Source organism: Eubalaena glacialis, chromosome 3 (genome assembly GCF_028564815.1).
Source record: "Eubalaena glacialis isolate mEubGla1 chromosome 3, mEubGla1.1.hap2.+ XY, whole genome shotgun sequence".
NCBI lineage: Eukaryota > Metazoa > Chordata > Mammalia > Artiodactyla > Balaenidae > Eubalaena > Eubalaena glacialis.
Window position 1 is genome coordinate 134,464,349 of NC_083718.1, and position 25,566 is coordinate 134,489,914.

Sequence of the window (25,566 nt, forward strand, 5' to 3'; positions counted from 1 at the left end):
ACAATATTGTACTGAATACTGGAAATTTGTTAAAAGAGTAGATTTCAGATGCTCTCACCACACACAAAATGGTAACTATGTAAGGAGATGAGATGTTAAATAGATCGACTGTAGTAATCATTTCACTATGTATTTGTATATCAAATCATGTTGTACACCTTAAATATATGTAATTTTTATTAAAAAACTTAAAAGGGGGAGGCATCACACTCGATAGCTGTCCTTTCTGGATTAAGGTGAGGTGTTGACTAAATAAACAGATAGTTCAATTTAACAGAGCAAAAAAAAAAAAAATGGCCTCTCATACTGACCACTGACCATACGTAGATATGTAGATACTGGGCTTTTTCAATACCTTTCAAACTTGATCTTAAGAAATATGCCCAAAGTGATATCTGTAGGTCAGAATCCCTCTGATTAAGAATTTAAGAAGCATGATCTCATTTTCAAATTCAAGCGTGCTACACAGTCCATTGCAAATAGTTTTAATAAACTCCCATTTTCTAAGTTGCTGCACAAAGACACTAACCTTGCTTCAAGGTTAAACCCACCGCTTCATCGCCAAATGGCAGCTAATTTTCCAGACCATGGTTGAACTCATATACTTTTTGAAACCCCCTTTATTATACAGTTGCTGTCCCACCTTTAGGCTAATCCTAACCTGAGTTTGACAATCCTTGATTTTAACCTCAAAGAGCAAACAAAACCTCAGGGGTTTTGTTGCATATAAAACCGTATCTGCTATTTCTCTTCAGAATCTCCTTCAGAATAACTTGTGGGAATTTAGATGGCTTCCACTTCTTAGTGCTTAAGAGATGTTGCCAGGGCACCTGCAACGGTCAACACTTAAAGAAGGGTGCGGGGATTGGCCACATAGGTATTTCAGCTGTCCATCTAAATGATATGTGTGAGAGTTGGTCTGTATCTGCATAGTTCTAGGCACTCTTTAGTTTTCTACTTTCTAGAAAATTTTATCATAGGTACTGCTCAAGTTGCATTTTTTACTGAACTCTAATGGGTCCTGTTCTGTTCTTAAACACAAAGAAAGCATCTTCCTAACATGGGGGTGTTTATTAATAGTCAAGAGTGTGACCTTTTCCTTATATATAGGTACATAAGTATTTAGAATATGCAGGTCCACCAAAAGTATGTACATTTTTTAAGGTGTTTAAAATACAAATTATTTTAAAGCAAAGATTTCAAGAGACGCTGAAGGTTAACTGTTCTATTCTCTCCTTTCCTGAGATTGATCTCTTCAAGTGGAACAGTAGGCCTTTGTTATCAGGCTTTGGTGCCCTCCCTCCAGGAAGGAGGAGATGCCCTTGATTTCTGACTTTGACTCCTAAGGGGCAGCCCCTAGGAAGGACAAAGACAAATGAAAGAGGAAAGCGAGAACTTAGCTAGCTTAGTGACCATCCCTCCCAGATATGATTTGTTCTAGACCATACTGCAGAGATTTACATTCTCACTGTCCCCTGAAACTTTGTCCTTTTTGGAAAAGAACATATATGAGGGACAGAAGCCTGCCTTCCTAAGGGAATAGAAAAAGATTCCTTATCCACATTAGAAAAACTTAATAAAGCTGAAAGGAAGCATTTGCCATTTTATTACACTGAGACAGAAAGTGATAATACACTGGTCTCCCCTTATATTTTATACCTACACAGTAGCATTTATTAGACTTTTTATGTGTCTGTCTCCCCATTAGACTGTGTTTCTTGAGGGGAGGGACCATGACTTATTTATATTTCCCTCTGTTCTCAAAATCTTTTGCTCATTAAATATGTTTATTAAATTGGATGCACAGGAAGAAAAAGATAAATTGTTTTAATCACCGATAATTTTTCTTAAAGGATAAACACATAGATTGGCTACAGGACAAATCTTAGGATAGTTCAGAGGAAGACTTAGGAGAGAATTACTTAACCACCTCTCCAAGCTATAGATCTATTCAAACTTACATACAGGCCTGGATGAATATTCTAAATATGAGTATATATTGTTGTGGGAGTGTAGGTGAATGTGCCGGGCATATTTATGGAAAGTTTAAAAAGAAAAGAAGACATAGTCCCTTACCCTTCAGTAGTTTATGATGATCTAGGTCCCTAGGTCACCGGGATAGTAACTATCATTTTGGGGAAATATGTGAAAACCTAAAAAAAAAGTACCCGATATTGTGTGTGTGTGTGTGTGTGTGTGTGTGTGTGTCTATGAGAGAGAGTCTTGAGTTTGAATTTTTCTGAGAAATTGTCACAAACATATTTGTAACATTTGCTAGCAACATTCATGGTTTTATAAAGAACACAGAGTGATGGCCTGCTAGAGAATCTGTCTTGATCACAACTTAGCAATAAGTATTTTGCACATCAAGTGCAAAATACTTATTGCTAAGTTGAATGACACCACAAGTAAGGCTGAAAATTTATGTCCAAAGACTTGCTATAAAAGATGGATAATTTAAAACAAACAGAAGGACAGCAAGTAAAGTGTTACAAGTCAAGAACATAATGATAAAATGAAGGAAAAATCAAATTTGGAGATTGAGACTTGCCCATGACTTAACAACCTTTTCTTTCACAGGTGATTTCTGGCTTAATGAACATCAGTAGAAGTAAGTGGAGTCTTGAATATGTCCATCATTCACTTATTTTACAGGGAGGTGACACAATTGGAAAATCAGCATTCTGTTGGGAGGGGGGAGACATGCAAGGAGTGTTGCAAAGGGATGCAGGCATTTTAAGCAACGGTTCCTCACAGCTTTCTTCTCTTCCCTCAGCTGCTTAGGGCTCCACACCCCAACCCAACCTTGGTGGTTTTCTCATTTGTTGTACCTAAAAGCAGAGCTTCCCAACCTCTTTACATCATGGCACAGATAGAAAACGTTCGTGTTTGTTCTGAATAATGGGGTATAGGTGAGTAAAATAGATAAGGCCTCTCCAAGCCCCAAGTGAAAGCAATAAGTTACAAGTCCCTGTACTCTGAGGGGATCGATATCTCAGTACTTGTGGGAACTAAGCTGGCTGCTGAATGGAAAGCACTGACCTAGAAATTGCTCCCAGGAATACAAAATTAAGACTCTTCATACATGATAAAAAATAATACTTTAGGTACTAGTTGATACCCAAAATCTAGAGTAGTACAGTACCACAAGCATTAATAAACAAAGAAACAAACAAAAAACCACTATTGGAGTACAGAAATAGCTTTCAAGTAACTCTTCTCTCATTCTCAGTACAAATTCTTCCTAATTTACATTCTAGTATTTAGTTCCAGATTCTACAACCAAACCTATCATGGAAAGCTTTTGGAAGTCTGAGAAGGGATGAAAAAGATGATGAAATAGAAAATAAGACAAATAAAACAAGCCAAAAGCTGTATTCAAAAGAATGAAACCATGGTGGACACCTTCTATATTTGCTTTAAAATGTGTGGCCATGTTGTGTACAATTTAAATTGTTTAGGAGATATTTTTCTTTTCTGAAAAGAGAAGAAGCGTACTTCGTAAGCAAACCCAAGATGGTGCACTAAAATTGGCACATTTGAGGTCATAGAGAAGTTATAAAGCACCAACCCCCAAAGAAGGTTGACTGAATTTGCTAAGAACAAACTGTATTAGTAGTAGGTGATCATGTGGCCAGAGGAAACTGTTTCCTTTGGAGGAAAACACCAGAGGATTTAAATAGTTTTACCTAGACTTCAGGAAAGAACACTGTGTTTTCTTTCTACTTTTGCTTGGGTTTAAAAGAAGCAAAGATTAAATGATTGGCAGAGAAACACCATGAATAAGTAGGCCTTTGGTGGAATTAGTAAAGGGGAGGCTCAAACAAGGATGATGGCTAAGCTCTGAGAGTGAGGATATAATTAGCTTAGAAGAAGTAAACAGAAAATTTTGGTTTTTTAAAACAATGCTCTAGACAGTAGAGGCCCTGAAGTTCCAAATGCCTAGGAACCAAAATAGCTTGAGGCCACAGGTCACCAGAGGTGCTCTGGGCTCTGTGCCAATACCCAGACATTCTGACTGAAAGAAGGGAGGTTGGGGGACATTGTAAACTACCCCTTGACTCTGATTATCACTTTATGAGACATAGTTTGAAATACATTCCATACTCACTTTATAATAAAGTAAAATCTGATTATAATATTAGGCTAATTATTTGTGCACATAGATAAAATGAAAAATTAGGAGTTTATGCTAGATAACTTGTTACTGCCAGATGTCAGCTAGAAATAAAGCTGTATACAGATATACACATATTCAGATGTGGACTAGTTTTAGAATTATATAGTCAAGGCTATATGCTAGGCACACTTAATTCCTGATGTTTAAGTTTTGGAGAGCTCATTTAAAAATATGTATTTTAAATAATTTGTGGCAAGTATCTTCCCACATATTTGGAATGAGCATATTTGAAGGAAACTCGTTAAAATAATGGCAGATAAGGCACAAAATATTTGGAAAAGTGAAGCTAATTAGAGAACGATTAAACTGGCAGATGTCATAATTAAACTGAACAACTGGAACATCAGAATTTTAAATCACACATTCACCTGAGGCTGAGAGAGAGAGAGCAGAGTCTCTTTCTCTCTGTGATTGGGTACTAGGTGGTTGATACAACTGAGAGGTTTAGTCAAAAATTATAGAAACTGCTTAAAATAAACTCAAAGCTTTTGTTTTTCTTGTATTGTTTAAATTTAGAGCATTATTTCAAATTAATTCTCTCAAAAGCCTATGAAAAGGGATGTTAAAAGTTTTATCAACAGTTTATTAATATTTTTTTATGAATAGTTATATCAGTACAACAGGTGTAAAAATGGACTGTCCAGAGCGTGTGGTCATCCAAGCTACAGACTTGCTGACTTAGATATATAATATAGATATAAGGGCGCCATCTGGTGGCAGCTCTTCCAAACAGCAGACATGTTCCTAAAAAGTGTGGATCTGTCCTACTACGTATGAGGATACTATTGATATGCTAGACTTGAATCCAGTAATTTAAACAGAGGGTCTTATTGGGATGAAACATATGATTTGTTGCTTTATCAGGGTGGGTTACTGAGGGAAGCGGTAGACTCTTCTCTGGAGGTTTAATTCCCTGAAGGTCAATAGATGAACCAGATCCTCTCAAGGTCCTTTTCTGTCTTATGATAGAACAATAATTTCCCTCATTTTCTCGCAGAGCTTTTACCTACGGCTATATTGTTTGATATTGGCTTTTATTTCAGAAAAGTCCTATGGTAATATTTTTTTTTATGAGCTGAGTTTTAGTGATTTTTTTCCTTTACTGAGAAGTTACATGACTAAAAAAAATTACCCACTATATTACAAAAATATTTTCTGGCACAAATAACGATTAAATGAAAGATATTTCTAATATATGCCTTATTTTTCATTTTGAATTCTTCTTTCTACTTCTGGAAGAGTATCAGGGAGGTCAGCTACCAAGCAGAGCTGAAAGATCACTCTTCCTGCCAGGAGGGGAGGGAGAGGAAGGGAATTCTGGGGCCGGCTGAAGAAGGGGTGTGGTCACCGGGAGACCAGAGGGTGTGTCTGAATTTGGGTCTGATCTCTGCCGTCCAGTTTCTTTCATTCCTCTCTACCAGCCTTTTGTCTCCATTCTTTTCCCTTTCTCATTCTTGCCCCCTTAATGACTTAATCATTTCTCCCCTTCATCCAGCCTGTTCTTACTCTTCCTCACTTTTCTAAAATACTCTTACCGAAAATACTTAAAGAACTACTATTCTAAAATACTCTTACCCACTTACTACTCACTTGTTACTCTCTCAATTAATATTACCCTTTTCATTTTCACTTCATTTTTGTTCAAGCAGAAATCGGCATTGTTTTCCTTATGTAAATATATAGACACTGGGCTATAAGACCAAGGTGTAGGCTTCTGGGCAGTTCGAGGCACCCTACTATCAAAGAAAATGATGGAAGTTTCCATCAAGATATACTTAACGGCTTCTAGATACAAAATTTCACGAAAAGAAGCCCTAATCATCCTGGTAGCAAGTTCTCCTCATATAAAGAAATTAAAAGGCAAAGGCAGATGGAGTAATTAGTATTTAGTATTATTAGTATAAACAAAACAGTAAATGAGAAATGGATTTAATGTTTGAGACGATTTCACTCAATTCTGTATTCAATTTTCTATGAAACCCAAATAGAAAAACATGGAAAATACCACTGAGAGAAAGCTAAGAAAGAAATGCTTTATTTCCAAGGAAAGCAAGATCCTATGAGGTAATAAAGAAACTCTGGTTAGGAGGTTATCAACCTATTGTTCTCCTCCCTTAGACACTTTGGGTTTTTTTTTTTCAGGGGCTGAATTATATTATTTTTGCCTCTAATGAAGGCAATGTATCTAATAAAGCCAATGCCAATGGCAGTATAAATAGTTTTCTTTCTACTTTGAGATCAATAGGCCAGATTTAGACCTCTATAAAAGTTTGGGAGGGGGCGTGCGGTTTTATCAAAGTAACAAGATTTTCTGTGATCTATGTAAATAGTTCATCATGTTAAGTTTAAAGCTTTTGCAGTGGCCTGAGAATTCTGGCTGGAGTGTATGACATTTCACTTTAAGGATGAATATGGTGGAATCTGTCCATGAAATGATCCAAAATGCAGTGTGAAAGTATTGTTATGCTGAACTATGGCCAAAGGCCTGTGGACAGACTTTTCTTATTCTAGAACAGGCAGCATGAGGCAGTGGTTTCATTAAATTTTAGAGCTAAAATAGGATTGGGGATTCCCTCTTCCCAACTACCTTTCCCTAGCCCCATCCCTATCACAACTTCCTTTACTATTGCCCACATCTCCAAATTTTAAAGATAGCCTTGGCAAAGTAATCTACCAAGTCACAGTGTTCAGGTGGAAGAACCTTAAGTATGGACCTAAAACCAGATCTAACGATGTACTTTGTCTCCTTAGTTCACAGCGTTGCTTCACCTCTCCAGACCTCGGGCCTCTGGTAAAATGAGGGAACTGGGCTTAATTATCTCTAAGCTGCCTGTAAGACCAAGACCATGGCACTGAAAGTTCAACCTTATGCACTCATTTCTCTGAGAGATTTCTGGCATCAATCTGCATGACTCCTTCGAAGAAAAGAAGACCCAAACAAATCAAAAGGATAGATATGATGTACTCCAATTCAGTGAACAAAAGCCATTTCTTAAACTTTTTGGACAGTGTTAAGGTCCTTAGAACACATAAAAGGGAAATTAAATACAGCTGTTGAAACACAGCACAATAACCTAAAAGGTCTTAGAAGAAATGCTGAGGAGGAGAGGAGGATTGGGTTAAAAGGGAGAATTGAAGAAAGAAAAATTAGGAATGAACTGAGAAAATGAAAGTTTCATGGTTTAGGTTTATTATGTAAATTGAACATCAACTTCCTGTTAATTCAGTATTTATTAAATGTGTTTATGTGCCAGGCCTATCATCCACTTAATCATTGTACAAGTATTTATTGAGCATCTACTATGCTTCTGACACTATGACAGGCACTAAGGATACATACTAAAGAAAACCAGATGTGCCCTCTGAAAGCTGTTCTGTCTAGAATGCCTCTTTTAAGTATTGTCTGATCCTCTCAAGGAGCATACAGGTGATAGGAGAGGAAAGAACAAATATATATCAAACCTCTATGACTGTTGATAGAATGTGGTAAGTACTGTAAAACATACAAAAAATAATATGATGGTATTAATATGAGGGAGAGAAATTTCTTCCAATTAAGATTAGGGAAAGTTTCATGGTGGTAATGTTTGAGCTGGACCCTGAAGGCTGCATATAATTTTGATAATGTAGAAAGAGAATGGGGAGAGGAAGACATTCCAGTAGAGGGACCATTATGGGCAAAGGTTGAGATTAGAAAGTACTCAGTGAACGGTAAGGATTTTTAGGTGTCTAAAACACTGAGTATGTATAGATTGGGTGAAGAAAAACAAGCAATTCCTAGATTCAGATAATCAAACTTTCCTTGGAAGAATAAATAGATGTCTATGATATGTGAATATGTGTGATCCTACCTCATGCAAACAGTATTTTTATGGGCTGGGCTGAAGAGCACACAGTGAAAATACTCTTCACCACACTGAAGAAACTGAAGTAAATAAACATGAAGTGCAGCCAGCTGAATGAATATTCAACTCATTGCATTTCTGAGGGGGTCACTCTAATATCGGACCCTATGGACTCACATGCTTCCTGACAGTCTATAAGAGGCAGTGGTCATAGGAGGGACTCTTTGGGGACTTTCAACATAGAAGAATCTCTTCAATCAAACATGTCAAGCCTTTTAAAATACTGACTTCTATCTCTTTCCACCATCATGTCAGAGGCATATAGACACAGTGCTGAGCCAGGTTGAGGGACATCATTTTTCCTAATAGTCTCTCTCTTCTTTGGAGCGAACAAATTGGCAAAATTCTCTTTCACAGATTCGAAGGATTATAGCTGCTATTTATCTTGTCCAGTAAGGCATCCACTCTTGCCACTTCTAGCCTGTCAAATATTGTCCTAAGTCTTTGAAAACATTCATATGGCCTCCCAAAGGCCATAGGACCCAGTGGGGAGACCTATCTGTAGCTCCAAATGGAGAAACCATGCTCAAACCCAAAAGAGATTTGACTAGATAAAGATGCTGCTTCCTTTTGCAATACATGGGCTGAGGGCAGGGACAAAGGGACTCACCACATGGCCTTGCACTGTCTTTGATCTGGAAGTTCTCTCATCTTTCCACTTGATTGTGAGATTCTGTGCAGAGGAGACCATGTTACAGCCCTTGCAGCACCTGGTATGTAGTAGATGCTCAACGAATATTTATTAACATTGCATTTAATGTTTTTGTTATATTCTTCAATAAAATGTCCCCAAATGTTTTGAATTTATGAATGACATACCTTAGGCATCTGAGATTCAGCTATAGTAACTGTTCTCCTATGGAGGAATTGTGGAGATTGGTGATGAAAATAAGTCTCTGTACTAAGATATTTTACTCTAGGTATAGAGATACTTGACTATCTGTGGGCTGCTTACTCATCATGCTATTTTAAAGCAGGAAAAAAACTGGCACAAATAATACAATTGTGCAACAGTGATAGTTTTAAGAAAAAAATATTTGTATTTTCAAAAGTAGAGAAAGGTTGGGTGATTCATTTAACTTTTTTTCCCAACACCCTTTCCTACACACATTGAAAATTATGCTAGCTTAAAGAATGAAACATTTTAAAAGCTCCCCACTGCCGCCCCCCCCCCCAAAAAAGGGCCTACAACCTCAAGAGTCACAGGATTTCAGTGCTTTCTACATAAACACTGCTTGAATTTCACAATCTTCCACTCTGAGGTGCTGCTATTAACAAAAACAAAATTAGGCAAAAATAGTGAGTTTTGCAGCCCAGGCTAATTTGGGGAGATATTTGTGTGGCTGCAGAGATACCCTTCTCATCTGTGCCTGCCTTACATCCAGGTCCACTTCTTATCTTGTTCAGTGCTCAACGGGTTGTTACAAAGCATGAGCTGACTGTTACACAGCAAAATCCAACAGGGGAAACACTACCAGATAAAGTAATGCTTATAAAGTTGGAGCCAGTGAATTATTTTCCTTCTCTGTTTTCCTCTCTTTACTTCCCATAGAACTGCTCTCAGGGAATATTATGATAATCACATAGTTAAAAGCCCAAAGGCTTCAATATCCCTAGGTTTTCATTTACTCTTTTTAATCAAAATTTAGAGTGGACTTTTCCCCTCCATTTATCAGAAATCTCCGAATTCTCCAAAGTAAAAGTTGTACTATTTATACCCTCACAGGATAGTGTTTCCAAACCATTCTCTTGCAGACAGTGTCAAAGGTGAAGACGATTGCAACCTGTCCCCATAACAATCAGCTGGGAGCCTCAGAGAGAGTCCTCAATACGGTAAAGTTCAACATTTTAAAACAGAAGTGGAAACAGTTCTATTAAGGCATTGCCACCTTCACCCTTGCATACAAGCTTTGTTTGATGTTGTCAGACACGTGATAAGTGCTTTCACCTTTGAGGCTTTGTTAATGCTACTATTCCAAGTTCCTTGATCACCCAAGAAAGTTCCTCCCAAACTGGGAGCTGGAACCATCAGCTGATACTCAGGGGTCTCCAAACAGAACTCTAAGGGGGCCTCTTATTCTTGTGTCAGCAGGATAGAAGAAGCCATTTACTGCCTTTGGAACATCATGGGGAGTTGAAGGAATGGATGTACAGCAGCAACAGCAGTGAGGAAGAGAGGTCAGTTTTGCATACTAGAAACAAAAATGCCCCCCAAGAACGTTCAGAATATAACTAGAAAATTTGATTGTATCTGCCTTAGTTTTATACAGTGGGGTGTTTCAAAAAATATTCTCTGAATAGTTTAGATCAAATGAAGCTGAAAGATTGCTTAGGAGAGCTGATACACAGGATCTCTTATAATATTGCCCTACATGCTTTCTTTGGTGCACATTTATTTTTCCACAGCCCACATTCTATTTTCTTGCTATAATGTATACTTGGGGGATGGTTTTGCTGAGCAATGTGGAAATACTCTGGGCCAAGTCAGGATGCTTTTCTTAATGGAAGGTGTATTGCTAAGGAAAAAAGTTCATGCAAGTGATCTTGAATCTGAAGATTTCCCCCCAATTCCCAGATGATCAGGTAACTACAACCATAAGAGAGGGCACATCACCAACCCAGTGTTTGAACATTTTATTAAGCCTCAGAATGATTTAGCATTTCTGTGAGAGGAACTTTACTAGACACTCAGCCCTACTTTTCTTGATACTACATGAAGGACTCATCTTCTTAACTTGTTAGATTTCATTATTTGCATAACTTTTTACTGACCCAGTGTTTCAATAGACCTGCTGTTTGGTCAGTATATCAGGAATCAGTCGAATATGTTGTATGATTGAATTTACCAAAGATTTAGAGTGGTGGTCTTATGCCAACGCGGCTTTTTATCTGGTTATGTTGTATTGCCCTTTGATAAGAGGGTATTCGTCAGAATACACCTTCTTGATCTGTGTGCCAGTGAGGGGCAGAAATTTACTGAGGACGGCATTAAAAGCCAATGGAAAGACAAGTTGGCAAACACACTATATTTTCCAAAGCTTTAAATTGTGGTGGAGATATTAAATCAGTTTTATGATTAAAAGTAAAATGTTTTTCTGGCTTCCTTCATCAATTATTTTGGCAAATTCAGATACTTTTCACCTAATATTTGAATATGTAAAACTAATTTCTTCAAAGCCTTCCTCCCTTTGAACATTCCCTCTCTTTAGCTCTCCCAGTAAAAGGTATTTCAGTCCTGCTTTTAAAAAGTAATTATATTAGTGATATATGTGTAATCATCTTTAAGATTAAGAACTAATTAATGCTGATTTGTCACCCTCTCTTTAAAACTGCTTTCCATCCCGAAAACACAATCCAACATAAGGCCCCAAAACAACCAGGGCTGTTTGACATCTATGTAATTACAATTCTTATTAACTGGCACACATATATTTTATAGATTTCAATGAACAATAAATTAGCATGATATACATATTTGTATATTATATTGACTTTCAATATTCCTTGTGAAAAGTACCCTTATATTTTGAAATTGTTATGTTTGTTTAGGTAGCTTGCGTTGTCTGGCAGGCTGGAATTATCATAATAGAGCTTTTGTGACAATGTATGATAAGCCATGTAAATAGTTTTAAAAACTGTCCACTAATGCCTATTTGGCTTGCAAAATCTGCAGCAATTCTACTAATAATTTTTAGTGCTTATTCTTTCCACCTCTGAGTTTTCTCATTCCCCTCTGTTAGGTACAGGACAGCTTCCTCAGCAGAAAGATTCCAAAAAAATCAAAGACCAAGGTAAGTCTATTGGAGTCATCATGAATTCCACTCCTTTTTTGTGGTTGTTGGTTTTTCTTCTTTTTAAAGGCACACCCTTAACTTTTGTTTGTTTGTTTTTGTTAACATAAACCAGATTCTAATTTCAGAGAGTAAAGCCAATTATCCAAAAAAGGCAATACTCAGAAATCAGTGTATTATTGGTTTTGGTCACCCATGGAATCAATTGGACTTTTTTCCCCTGTAAGTGATCAGTGAATTTTTTCAGTCCACCTAAAAAAAAATACCTCTTTTCAATATTACCTGCCTTTTTTCAGTATGCAGCATGGCAGTACAATTGACAATGAGGTGCTTGGGCACATCAGATTTCTTTTCCAGTTGGTCAGGGATCCCTTTTCTCTTTTCCTCATTTCCTGAGAATAGGAAGGATTAAAGCATGGCCCAAGACAATGTTGTCACATCAGGAGTGGTAGAGGTGTTTACTAGGATTATGATCCTCTCAGCTTGGCCTCAGAAGCATCTCCTGAAGCCCTGGGTTTGATGTGGAAACATGACATGAGAAAAAAGACTTGGGAGGTCCTTTATCTGGCTCTTCTCCCGCCTCTCCCATAAAAGATTAAGCAAAACTAATGGGATGATTGGAGGTGCTTCATTGCCACTGAACTACTCCCATGGGTTTGTTTTTCCTTTAAGTGATCTTGGGAGGCCAGTGAGGGCCTCTATCTTGATGGTGGTTTGGTGTGAGGTTTTGACAAAGAAAAAATTAGGCTCTGAAAGACATTTCTCATCAGAAACTGTCAATATATTAAAATGCATTTAAAAGTTACTTCTGGGAAGCATATTAAAGAGGCCAATCATTTAATCATTTGCTAAATGTCAAAGCCTACAAAATCATAGTATAATGTCACTCTGACATAAAGCAACATCAAAATTAGTGCATCATCTATAAAGTGAAGTATCATTTGCCTTCAAGTGACAAATTCTATTGCCAAAAAAATACCACTGTACTTCTAATAAGTGACACTCATTTTAATAGACCCTACAAAAATACAATATTTTCAATGTCCCCATAAAACAGTTAACTTACAAATATTACTCTCAGAGCTTTGGTGACATCCATATGTGACACTATTGTGAAAATCCTAACAAAATACTTGGAACACTAGCATGTAAAGTAAATCCATTATATATATTTAAAAAAAGAGAGCTATGTGAAAATATGAGAGAGAATGCATATAACCAACTCTGGGAAATTATTCTGGAATTTCAAATTAATATTTTAATCAAATTAATGACTAATATATAAAAGAAATATTTTTAAAGGATTATAAAATGAATTTTGATCATTTATAGAGGGAAACATTTCCAATGTAAATATAACTAATTCTATACTAATTATGCTAATCTTTGTTTTCAGTGAGACAATTTAGAATTGTATATACTTTGAAACTTTGGGGGAAAAAAGGTATTTTCTCTATTTCTGCCCTCAAAAGCAGGCACAGAAATTAATAATACAGGTAGACCATGGCTCTGAGAAGTTATATTTGAAGTTTCATATTTAATTACCAAAGTTTTTTATCACCCACCATAACTTTCTAACAATAGTCTTTCTTAATGATAAATTTTATCAATACCCAAAACTCATTTTAAATGATTTAAAAGTAGCAAATTGGATAAAGCAACACACAAATAAATTCCACATTTACAAGTAAAGAAATCACAGGGGCTACAGTTTATAATCAACATAAACTTGAAAGAAATAAAGCAACACCTTTCCTGCCACCCATCATTCACTGCTTACATTTGGGGTGAAAAAGATTTATCTACAATGACCTTTAGTCTGTTTCTTAACTCTGCATGTTTTGTAATTAGCTAAAGGCATTGAACAAATTAGTTTGTCCTATTTTTATTCAGGTCCCAGAGATAAATGGCTAATTTATGAAATATTTCACTCTGTGTTATGAGAATTTAGCAAATGAATATGGAACCAAATATAAACACTTTATACCATATGTACAGTTGCTTTCATAAGGCATTATCTTGTAATTTTTATTGAAAAAGATTCAATATAGTAAAGTCTTATTTTAAGATATATTTTCTTTCTCAATCCGAGATGTTTAGTTTATGAAAATATTGTTTTTTCTCTATATTCTTTTTGTATATATGCCAACATGTACCTTGTGCTAGAAATATTTTATGGGAATTACAATTCTTTATATTTGTATTTTCTATATAAAGGCATATACAACTTTGAGGCAGTGTTTCTGATGGAGAGCAGAATTCGTAAAGAGCTTGTGTGTGCTTCCGTGCTCCGAAATTATATGAAGTCCACTTCAAGAAGAAACTTATTTGATTGAAAAAAAAAAAAAAAAACCAAACCCAAAACTGCACCAATGCACAGCCAGAGGCTGACAGTTAAAATAATACATAACCACATGAACATCATATTTATATAGTTAACATTTTTAAGGATGACCAGTGCTAACATATAGTATTATACATTTGGCACTAATGTTTGCCATTGGTCCAGCAATTGGCAAAATTTGTCTCTATGTATAAATTTATTTTTGAACATTAGGTCTGGCTAGACGTATCTTCACTATTTATAAAAAATATTTAGACAGTAAGCTCACGTTGAATAACTAGGTCTACTGTGTTCTGGAAACTCTTCAGTAGTAATACAGCTTTTTCATGTTCCATATGTACAAAACTATGTCCATTTGCCTGTAAACACACAAATAAAACAGGGCAATCAATGTAAGATACTTGTTTATCGCATTATCATTGTTTCTAACAATAAAATTCAAGGGAGTATTGAGCAACCAAAAGCCATGTGTTTTTAAAATTCACAGCAGAATTGCAATTATGGAAACAACTAATTTCACCCAGCTTCAACTCAATTTCTTAATTCAACAAATATTTATCAAGTATCTAGTATATCCTACTTAGGATTGTCCTAGTATAGTCCTGGTCACTGTGCTAATCATAGAGGTATACTGGTCAGTAACAGACAGATACATTTGAAATACGATAGTTGTTTTGTTGTTGTTCTGATTTGTTTGCAGGAACTTTGTTGAGATGGTTCAGAAGTGTTCATAGGACCACTGCCTTTTTGTTGCATAATCACTGATATAAACCCATCAACATGGTCAAATGTTTCACTCATGCAAACCATATAGTATAGTTAAATCTTATTTTGATCCACTGAAAAGTTCTTAATTTACACATTTTTATATTAAAAAGATAATTTTTATTTCCCTCATTGTTGAATGCAAATGTATTCATTATTTATACCAGTGGTTCTCAATCACATCCAGAAATGAATTAATTTCTGTGTGACCCAGATTCATCTTGTTATTTTATAAATGAAAGAGCTACACCTCAGAGAGGCCAAGCAACATGACTAAGGTCACACAGCTAAGCTAGGGCTGAGTCATCTGATACCATAATGTTCTTATTATTTCTCTCAATACTTCACTGACATCATAACACTACAATTGTTTCTAGCGATTTGAGCTGATATTTCATTGATCATGATAAAATAATCAACATTTTCCCTTTAAAATTGTTGCTATATCACCTCCTACCATAAGTTTTTTCTTTACAGTGTTTGCAAAGCTGTAATTCTCATTCAGATTCCTAACAGGCTTAATTTAACTTATTCGAGTACTGGTAAAAATAACATTTAGTCCTAAATTTGGATCTACCAAAATGCTAAATCTCTCATTCTTATAGTTTTAACTCTGGCTTAATTGTGTTGTTGTAGTTACATGCGAACTATCTCAAAAGTAGAAAGACTAAGTCAGACTATCTGCTAGGGCAATGAGACTTGAGAGGAAATAAATTAAAAAGGAGAAAACTTTTAGGGTAGAATCAATAGATTTGGCATCTGATTGGACAAGGGTATAAAAAAACAAACAAGAATCAAACTGTGATGCCATTAACAGAAAATGGAAACCTTGGAGGAGCAGCAGGCTTAGTTGGGAAGACAACGGAGTTTGTGGTACTAACGACACATGCAAGGAAAATGTTGCACATATATTTAGAAATAAGAGACTGGAGTTCAGGAAGGAGGTCAGGGTGGCAGCATTAGAAACAGAAGTGAGGTTTTACCGCACTCTGGTACTTACCACATGGAATGCTGAGAGAATTATCAGAGAATAAGTTTAAAAGGGAGCATTGTGAAAGAAGGGAAATCTAACTAGGGGAGCAGGACTGAGCCATGGCTTTGGATGTGTAGAATAGAACTTAAAGACAGTGTTTGCCGTTGACCTGGGCATCTAGGTAAATTTGTCTGAAGTGAGGGAGGGAAAGGTGAAGCGCGGCCCAATCCTTCCTGCTAGAGGATGGCAGAAAGCAGACGCTAGCCTGATGGCTGAACTAAAGAACGAGGATACCAATGCATTGAGGGGAGGGAACAGGAAAACTGGCAGGAGGAGAGCTGGAAAGGGTCATCCTGAAGGGGATCAAGGTAGAGGGCTCATAAAGGTAGCAGGAAATCCAAGAGGATCAGGTATTTCCTAGCGGCTTCAATTAACCCTAGTTTTCTGAGGCACAGAGGAAAGAGCAGAGAAAAAGCATAGCTTGATTAATTCTGTCCTGGAATCTGGGTCTGTTTCCAAGAAACAAGGCTTCAAGATGTTCAGACCCACAGTCCAGGTTCTGATTCAAGGCTAGGGAGACTTCTTGTATAAATTAGCTTTTCATATTGCTTTAAAGCATTGGCTTTTAGTTTTCATGCTTTGTAAGTACAAGTGATACTTATGTAGTTGGAAACACAAAGAGTTGATTTCCCAGAAGGAAATAAGCAGGTTGATAAATTAGACCACTGTGTCAAATAAACATTAGGACTCTACCTGTAATTCTAGTCCCCAGAAATGTTTTGGCTCTAAGCCAGAATTTTGGTGACTCTCAAGCGGCTTATTTAAAAGACCACAACTAGGGACTGCCTGGGAATGGCTTCAAATTACCGAAAGGATTCTGAAAGATCAGAAAGCAAATTATTTTAGAAAGTTTATTAAAGATTAAATGAGTTAATATATGTTAACTGCTTAGCACAAGGCCTGGCACACTGTAAACGATCAATAAATGTTAGTTACTACTATTAATACTACTTCACTATTACTTTCTTGAATTTAAGAAATACAATTTTCATTAAGCCATAAGAGTAGAAGGACGAAATGTCAGAGGAAGGAACTGTTTAGTTAACCTTAACTTTTTTTTAAAGATGAAAATGTGAGGATCAGAGAGTTACACGAAATATCCAAGCTCACACAGCTAGTGGCTAGATGGGAATTTATGTCACAACTCTCTGTATCTTGACACAATTCGTTTCATTGGTGTTGTGAGGTTGAAACAAATGTTTTAGGTTCATTAAATGAATTCACTTGTTAGGATTAATTGCCCTATTTCTTGATATGGAACATTATGGTAGGCCTGATACCAGGGGAGGTGATGACAGAGGGGTTTGAATGGAAGGAGAAGATAGAATCTCAGTTCTAGAGTACTTTCTTTTATATTCTTAGGACAGAAGAGCCAAGAGAATTTATATTGTATTTGTTCAAATGAATCTGGCTATCTGGCTTACATCTTAGGTGGTTCAGACAGGGAATCAAACAATTATGTTACTACATGTGTGCAGGGCTTTTCCAATTAACATGAAGTTCAGAAAAATCACAATATTTCAACTAGAAAGGTTTCGTGGTTGTTTCATGTGTGTAAATAGAAGAGCTTAGGAAATAAAGGAGGATACTATTTAATATTAATTGCAGAGTATAAATCTGATGATGCTTTGAAACGTAAATGCGTATAATCTACATTTATGCATTTGACATTTTGAATATGTATATAAATACAACAGATGATTTGAAGAACAAATGTTACATTAATAAAGTTTTAAAATATGTTGCCACATTTGGCTACATATATGTTTTATATAAACACACAGACTATCATGAATTATAATAAAATGTGTGCAATTTTGAGGAAATTGCAACTTAAGTGAATGGCTTAAGTCAAAATGAAGTTAATAAGAGAACAATCTATGAAAGAAAAGATATTCTAAAAATTTTATGCTTCAAGAATATATAATTAATGGATTTCTGGCTTTAGCTGATTTGAAGTATAAAGGATCATTTTACAATAGTTTTTATGTTTTTTCCAGAAGGTATCCTTCCTTGTTTTAATTCCACTTGACATCTGTGCCACAAAAGGTTTTTTAATTGCCCCTTTGCATGATTTAGACATGACAAGATGGAAGGTTAATGAAAATAACATTTGCAATTCTAACAAAAAGTAGACCTTTGCGATTATAGCTCATCAATTTACTGTAAAACGTACTCGGTTTCTGGATTTCATCCTCTTATTCCTTCCTGAATTTATCTTTGATTTCCTTCTGCTAAATGTTTTGTTAAGTGGATAAATTATGGATGTTTATATCACAGAAATTCTCCAGAGGATGTTGTAATTCTCCCAGGAATTCTGTTGTATTCTTATTATTCAAAGCCCTAAATTTAAAAACTAGTTTCTGAGAAGGCTTGGCCACAACATTGGTGGGATTATCCAAGAAGAACGACAGCATGATTCTTTTAAGACTCCGAAAGAGAAATGGGATTAGAGACTTAGTGTATGATTTTAAATTGATTTAAACTAACCCTCAGGGGACAAACATTTAAAGGGCCAGTATACATGTATCTTGTATGTTAGATATACATTAGTACATTAATATAGTGTCCTTTGAATGCCTATGGCTCTTGGGATGAGGGAAAATGAAAATATACATCAACCATATTAGAGTTATTGGGCAAGCCTTCATGTTGTCTAATCCTGACAGCCAGACCTTATGAGACCAAACAGTGGGAATCTTAGGTAATTATAATTATGTTTCACATTAACTACCTGGAATTATTTCCCATTGCAGAATTTTAATCTGATAGAGTAGTCTCATTAAATATTAGGATATTTTTAGGGCTGAGTATACTGTATAAGCAGTACTCCAATAACTGTATGCCAAGTCATTTGAAAAATTTTCCTATCAAAAACTCTGACCTACAGACCTTAAATTCTTAGAGAGTTCCAATGAAAAATTTACACTGCACTTTTTAAATGTGAGGAAGTTTGAAGTCTCAAGTGGCTTTTACTGTAGTATTAAAAAATATTCATGGCAATAGAATTAGAAATGAAAAAGGAGAAGTAACAACTGACACTGCAGAAATACAAAGGATCATGAGAGATTACTACAAGCAACTATATGCCAATAAAATGGACAACCTGGAAGAAATGGACAAATTCTTAGAAATGCACAACCTTCCGAGACTGAACCAGGAAGAAATAGAAAATATGAACAGACCAATCACAAGCATTGAAATTGAAACTGTGATTAAAAATCTTCCAACACACAAAAGCCCAGGACCAGATGGCTTCACGGGAGAATTCTATCAAACATTTAGAGAAGAGCTAACACCTATCCTTCTCAAACTCTTCCAAAATATAGCAGAGGGAGGAACACTCCCAAACTCATTCTATGAGGCCACCATCACCCTGATACCAAAACTAGACAAGGATGTCACAAAGAAAGAAAACTACAGGCCAGTATCACTGATGAACGTAGATGCAAAAATCCTCAACAAAATACTAGCAAACAGAATCCAACAGCACATTAAAAGGATCATACACCATGATCAAGTGGGGTTTATCCCAGGAATGCAAGGATTCTTCAATATATGCAAATCAATCAACGTGATACACCATATTAACAAATTGAAGGAGAAAAACCATATGATCATCTCAATAGATGCAGAGAAAGCTTTCAACAAAATTCAACACCCATTTATGATAAAAACGCTCCAGAAAGTAGGCATAGAGGGAACTTACCTCAACATAACAAAGGCCATATATGACAAACCCACAGCCAACATCGTCCTCAATGGTGAAAAACTGAAACCATTTCCACTAAGATCAGGAACAAGACAAGGTTGCCCACTCTCACCACTCTTATTCAACATAGTTTTGAAAGTTTTAGACACAGCACTCAGAGAAGAAAAAGAAATAAAAAGAATCCAAATCGGAAGAGAAGAAGTAAAGCTGTCACTGTTTGCAGATGACATGATACTATACATAGAGAAGCCTAAAGATGCTACCAGAAAACTACTAGAGCTAATCAATGAATCTGGTAAAGTAGCAGGATACAAAATTAATGCACAGAAATCTCTTGCATTCCTGTACACTAATAATGAAAAATCTGAAAGTGAAATTAAGAAAACACTCCCATTTACCATTGCAACAAAAAGAATAAAATATCTAGGAATAAACCTACCTAAGGAGACAAAAGACCTGTATGAAGAAAATTATAAGACACTGATGAAAGAAATTAAAGCTGATACAAATAGTTGGAGAGATATACCATGTTCTTGGATTGGAAGAATCAACATTGTGAAAATGACTCTGCTACCCAAAGCAATCTACAGATTCAATGCAATCCCTATCAAACTACCAATGGCATTTTTCACAGAACTAGAACAAAATATTTCACAATTTGTATGGAAACACAAAAGACCCCGAATAGCCAAAGCAATCTTGAGAAAGAAAAATGGAGCTGGAGGAATCAAGCTTCCTGACTTCAGACTATACTACAAAGCTACAGTAATCAAGACAGTATGGTACTGGCACAAAAACAGAAATATAGATCAATGGAACAGGATAGAAAGCCCAGAGATAAACCCACACACATATGGTGACCTTATCTTTGATAAAGGAGGCAAGAATATACAGTGGAGAAAAGACAGTCTCTTTAATAAGTGGTGCTGGGAAAACTGGACAGCTACATGTAAAAGAATGAAATTAGAACACTCCCTAACACCATACACAAAAATAAACTCCAAATGGATTAAAGACCTAAATGTAAGGCCAGACACTATCAAACTCTTAGAGGAAAACATAGGCAGAACACTCCATGACATAAATCACAGCAAGATCCTTTTTGACCCACCTCCTAGAGAAATGGAAATAAAAACAAAAATAAACAAATGGGACCTAATGAAACTTAAAAGCTTTTGCACAGCAAAGGAAACCATAAACAAGACGAAAAGACAAGCCTCAGAATGGGAGAAAATATTTGCAAATGAAGCAACTGACAAAGGATTAATCTCCAAAATTTACAAGCAGCTCATGCAGCTCAATATCAAAAAAACAAACAACCCAATCCAAAAATGGGCAGAAGACCTAAATAGACATTTCTCCAAAGAAGATATACAGATTGCCAACAAACACATGAAAGAATGCTCAACATCATTAATCATTAGAGAAATGCAAATCAAAGCTACAATGAGATATCTCACACTGGTCAGAATGGCCATCATCAAAAAATCTACAAACAATAAATACTGGAGAGGGTGTAGGGAAAAGGGAACCCTCTTGCACTGTTGGTGGGAATGTAAATTGATACGGCCACTATGGAGAACAGTATGGAGGGTCCTTAAAAAACTAAAAAGAGAACTACCATACGACCCAGCAATCCCACTACTGGGCATATACCCTGAGAAAACCATAATTCAAAATGAGTCATGTACCAAAATGTTCATTGCAGCTCTATTTACAATAGCCAGGACATGGAAGCAATCTAAGTGTCCATCAACAGATGAATGGATAAAGAAGATGTGGAACATAAATACAATGGAATATTACTCAGCCATAAAAAGAAACGAAATTGAGTTATTTGTAGTGAGGTGGATGGACCTAGAGTCTGTCATACAGAGTGAAGTAAGTCAAAAAGAGAAAAACAAATACCGTATACTAACAAACACATATATATGGAATCTAAAAAAAAAAGGAAAAGAAAAAAAAATGGTCATGAAGAACCTAGGGGCAAGACGGGAATAAAGACAGACCTACTAGAGAATGGACTTGAGGATATGGGGAGGGGGAAGGGTAAGCTGGGACAAAGTGAGAGAGTGGCATGGACGTATATACACTACCAAACGTAAAATAGATAGCTAGTGAGAAGCAGCCGCATAGCACAGGGAGATCAGCTTGGTGCTTTGTGACCACCTAGAGGGGTGGAATAGGGAGGGTGGGAGGGAGGGAGACGCAAGAGGGAGGAGATATGGGGACATATGTATATGTATAACTGATTCACTTTGTTATAAAGGAGAAACTAGCACACTGTTGTAAAGCAATTGTACTCCAATAAAGATGTTAAAAAAATATTCATGGAATAAAACATAAATAAGAATTTCTCTTCTGTCTTAAGTGCACACCTGTACTGCAGCTTGAATGTTTCATGAATTCAGGCTCAAAAAAAGACACGGCAAAATAGAAGAGACTCAACTGAAGACTTTGTCCATTATTTGTATAGAAAGTCAGGCATGGAACTGGTAATAAATAGTAATCCTGAGGATATTTACTTATTTATCTGCTTTGACTTTATAATGCCTGTTTTCTTCTAAACGAGCATGTGGAATGAGCATCTCTAAAAAATGACTTCCCTATCTCGGTTTGCAAGCAGTTCCCCAACAAGCTGCACTTTATTTCTGTACTTTACCACAAAAGGAACTGCAAAATCAGCCTCTCACTTTCAGGGAACTCTTTGTAGCCAGGTTGGTCTCTGTTTTGGTGGAGAGCTTGCTGTTAAGAGAAAACAGACTGGGAGTTGATTTTGTTGCGTGTTTGAAGTCAGCTTTTTCCTGTCTCTCTTCCTCCATTTTCTGCTCTGTGTAATTTTGGGCATGTCTACTTCCTGGGCTAGGTGTGTAAAGGTAGAACCTTAGTTCTATTTCCTTGTTGCAGTGTTCACGCGGCTTGGCATAACACTTTGTACACTGTGGGCATTTAATGCATATTTGCCAAATCAGGAAATGGAAAATGTGATGCAATCAGTAAAATTTGCTCCAGGAGAATCAGTGTTGTATAATGGAAGAAGCTCAAATGAACTATTTAACCTCTGTCAACAACAGATACCTTGCAGGGTTGTTGTGTGTTCTAAATGACACAAGATGGGTGCTTAATTGATGTTATTTTTATTTCAGCCAAATTATGGAAGTTAGAGCCAGCTTAATGAACTTAATTTGTCTTTATTGTTTTTCGTGTTTCACTTAGTACCTAAATATTATTTTTTTGATTTGCAAAAAGTATTTACTCCATCTCTAATTAGTTATCTGTGCTGAACTTTATACACTATGAACAAACCAAATGAATAAAGGTATGCAGTGAAACAGGCATATAAAATCATACACGTTTAAAAAATTATTTTTGGTTATCTTCTAACCAAATGCTATTTAAAAATATTTGCACATGTATTTTATCATTATAAGCAATAATTTCTCTGAACACTAAGAGTTACATGATGCTGAACCCACCCCCCTACCCCCCGCACCCACCCACCTACCCCCCCCCCCACCTTTCCCCAAACCTCTCCAATGTTTTTGATTTTCAACCACCAAATAAGATCAGCAATAGAAAAGTGTTAACTTATTTAGCCTTGTTGGGAAATGCTTTAGTGAAATTTCCAAATACTTTATTTCTTTAAGGGCCCCACACTTCATTTTAACCATAACAAAAATTTCTCCTCTTTACTTTTTGTAGTCTTTTTTGAGTAGAAATTTTAAAGAATTCATAGAAATAAACATACTCTAACCCATTCTTAGTGACTCATGATAATAATTATGAACATGAACACTCTCTGGAATGAAGCCGTGGACCCAGTTAGTTGCTTCTACTAGAGATATTCCCCCAAGTGTGTTCTGTGGAAGTGGCTAATTGATGTTGTTGGTCAAGAGGGCTGCACGGTTAAATATGTTGGGATATATCATTTTGTACGATTTTTCAGGTTCTTAATATGCTTACAACGTTGTGAAATTCTGAAACAAAGGATTGAATCTGAGGTGGCTCTGAACTTATTTGAGTAAGGAACTCTTTTTAAAAAACATATTTTAAAAGATTCCATTAGGAAACACTATTCTATACTGAATGACTCTGTTGTACTTTTTGAATTTCTTTTCTTTCTTTTAAAAGATGTTTCTCTCTCTTCCTGGACAGTGAAACTGTCAGCTATGACTTCTTGCTTCTGGCAATGTACCTGGATCCAGAGGCTTTCCCCTCGGTGGTCTGAAAAACTAGGTAAAAGACTACATGTATGAAATAAAGTCTCTCTTATGAGTAAAAGGCATGAGATTTAGTGCATGGAATTTGTGACACTTATTATGGCTTCTCAGTAGCACTTTGTTTGTTTAAGGTTGTTGAATAAATAAACTTTAGCTAAGTAAGATAATACCGTTAGCAGCTAACCACACGTACTTGTCATTAAAAGGGGTACAAAACTTCCATTCAGATAAGGAAGGTTTGATTCAGTGATTGTATACAGATATAGCACCGTGTATCTGTATACAACTGACCCAGCCATCCATTGACATTTATTTTGTTTAGACTTCTGAGAAGTTAAACTTTTTCTTCCCATTCTGAACCTGGACAGTTGTAACACTATCTCCTCCTCACCTCCATCCCCACTCCAAGCCATGTCTATGTTGAATTCTCTAACTCAGTGAGAAACTTTAAAATCTTAGGGTTTTCTTTCTTCACACCTGGGATCCCTCTCCCCTCTCACTGTACTCCACACTCACCCGTTCTGGCATAAGGCTCTCACCTCTGCTCCTGAAGACAGATGCCAGTCTAGCCCATGGGTATTCTTCCTCCTACTCATCCTCTTTTTCTCCTCTGTGTTAAGCCTGGAGTAATTCTTGCTCCATCAAGAGTAAACTGTCTTGATAGCATGCTCTGACCCAAACAGCCTACCAACAACTAACTGAAACTTGACAGACATATTTGTTGAGAGTGATTTCTCGACTTGTCTCTATGAATTGGAGGACCAAGGTGTTTCAAGACTAAAAAAAAAAAAGCGGGCTTCCCTGGTGGCACAGTGGTTAAGAATCCACCTGCCAATGCAGGGGACACGGGTTTGAGTCCTGGTCTGGGAAGATCCCACATGCTGCAGAGCAGCTAAGCCAGTGCACCACAACTACTGAGTCTGCACTCTAGAGCCCGTGAGCCACAACTACTGAGCCCGTGTGCCACAACTACTGAAGCCCACGCACCTAGAGCCCATGCTCTGCAACAAGAGAAGCCACCGCAGTGAGAAGCCCGCGCGCCACAACGAAGAGTAACCCCCATTCACCGCAACTAGAGAAAAGTCCGTGCCCAGCAACAGAGACCCAACTCAGCCAAAAATAAATAAATAAAATAAATAAATTTATTTAAAAAAAAGCGCGACATATCAGGTTTGTTCGAATTATCATCTCTTTGATTATTCTATTTTGGTATCTTTGAGATATAGCCATAGACCAGGAATATACTTTGGATTACAAATTCCAAACTCTTAAAATTATTGCAAAGTAGAACTGGATGTCATAAACTAATTATAAATAATATAATTTCTCTTCTGTCAAAGTTAGGCTCTTGTCTTGGGAAGGGGTGGGGGCAGGTAAATGAAGAGGATACGGATTGACTACCATGATAGACTAGAATACAATATACTTACAAGTGAGCTGTAGGCTACAACTGTGAGTCATGTTAACTATCAAGTACAATATATTCTTTTTTTCCAGTCTATTCATCTTTTCAACAGAGTAACTATAATTAATATTCTATATTTAAATATACTTTAAATTGTAAAATGTATAATGAATTAGACTGAATTTTTTAACTGCAAAGAACATTAGAAAAA

At 36.4% G+C, this 25,566-nt stretch overlaps 1 protein-coding gene across 2 annotated transcripts in view; it reads right to left on the bottom strand.

Moving 5' to 3' along the window:
- Nucleotides 1–14,471: 14,471 nt before the first annotated feature.
- Nucleotides 14,472–25,566, bottom strand: part of LRRC7 (leucine rich repeat containing 7) — a 384,748-nt gene continuing 373,653 nt past the window's right edge. For both annotated transcript variants that reach the window (XM_061186459.1, XM_061186458.1), the window contains one exon: nucleotides 14,472–14,579. In XM_061186459.1, coding sequence (XP_061042442.1) covers nucleotides 14,472–14,579 — 108 coding nt within the window. The remainder of the gene's footprint in view (nucleotides 14,580–25,566) is intronic.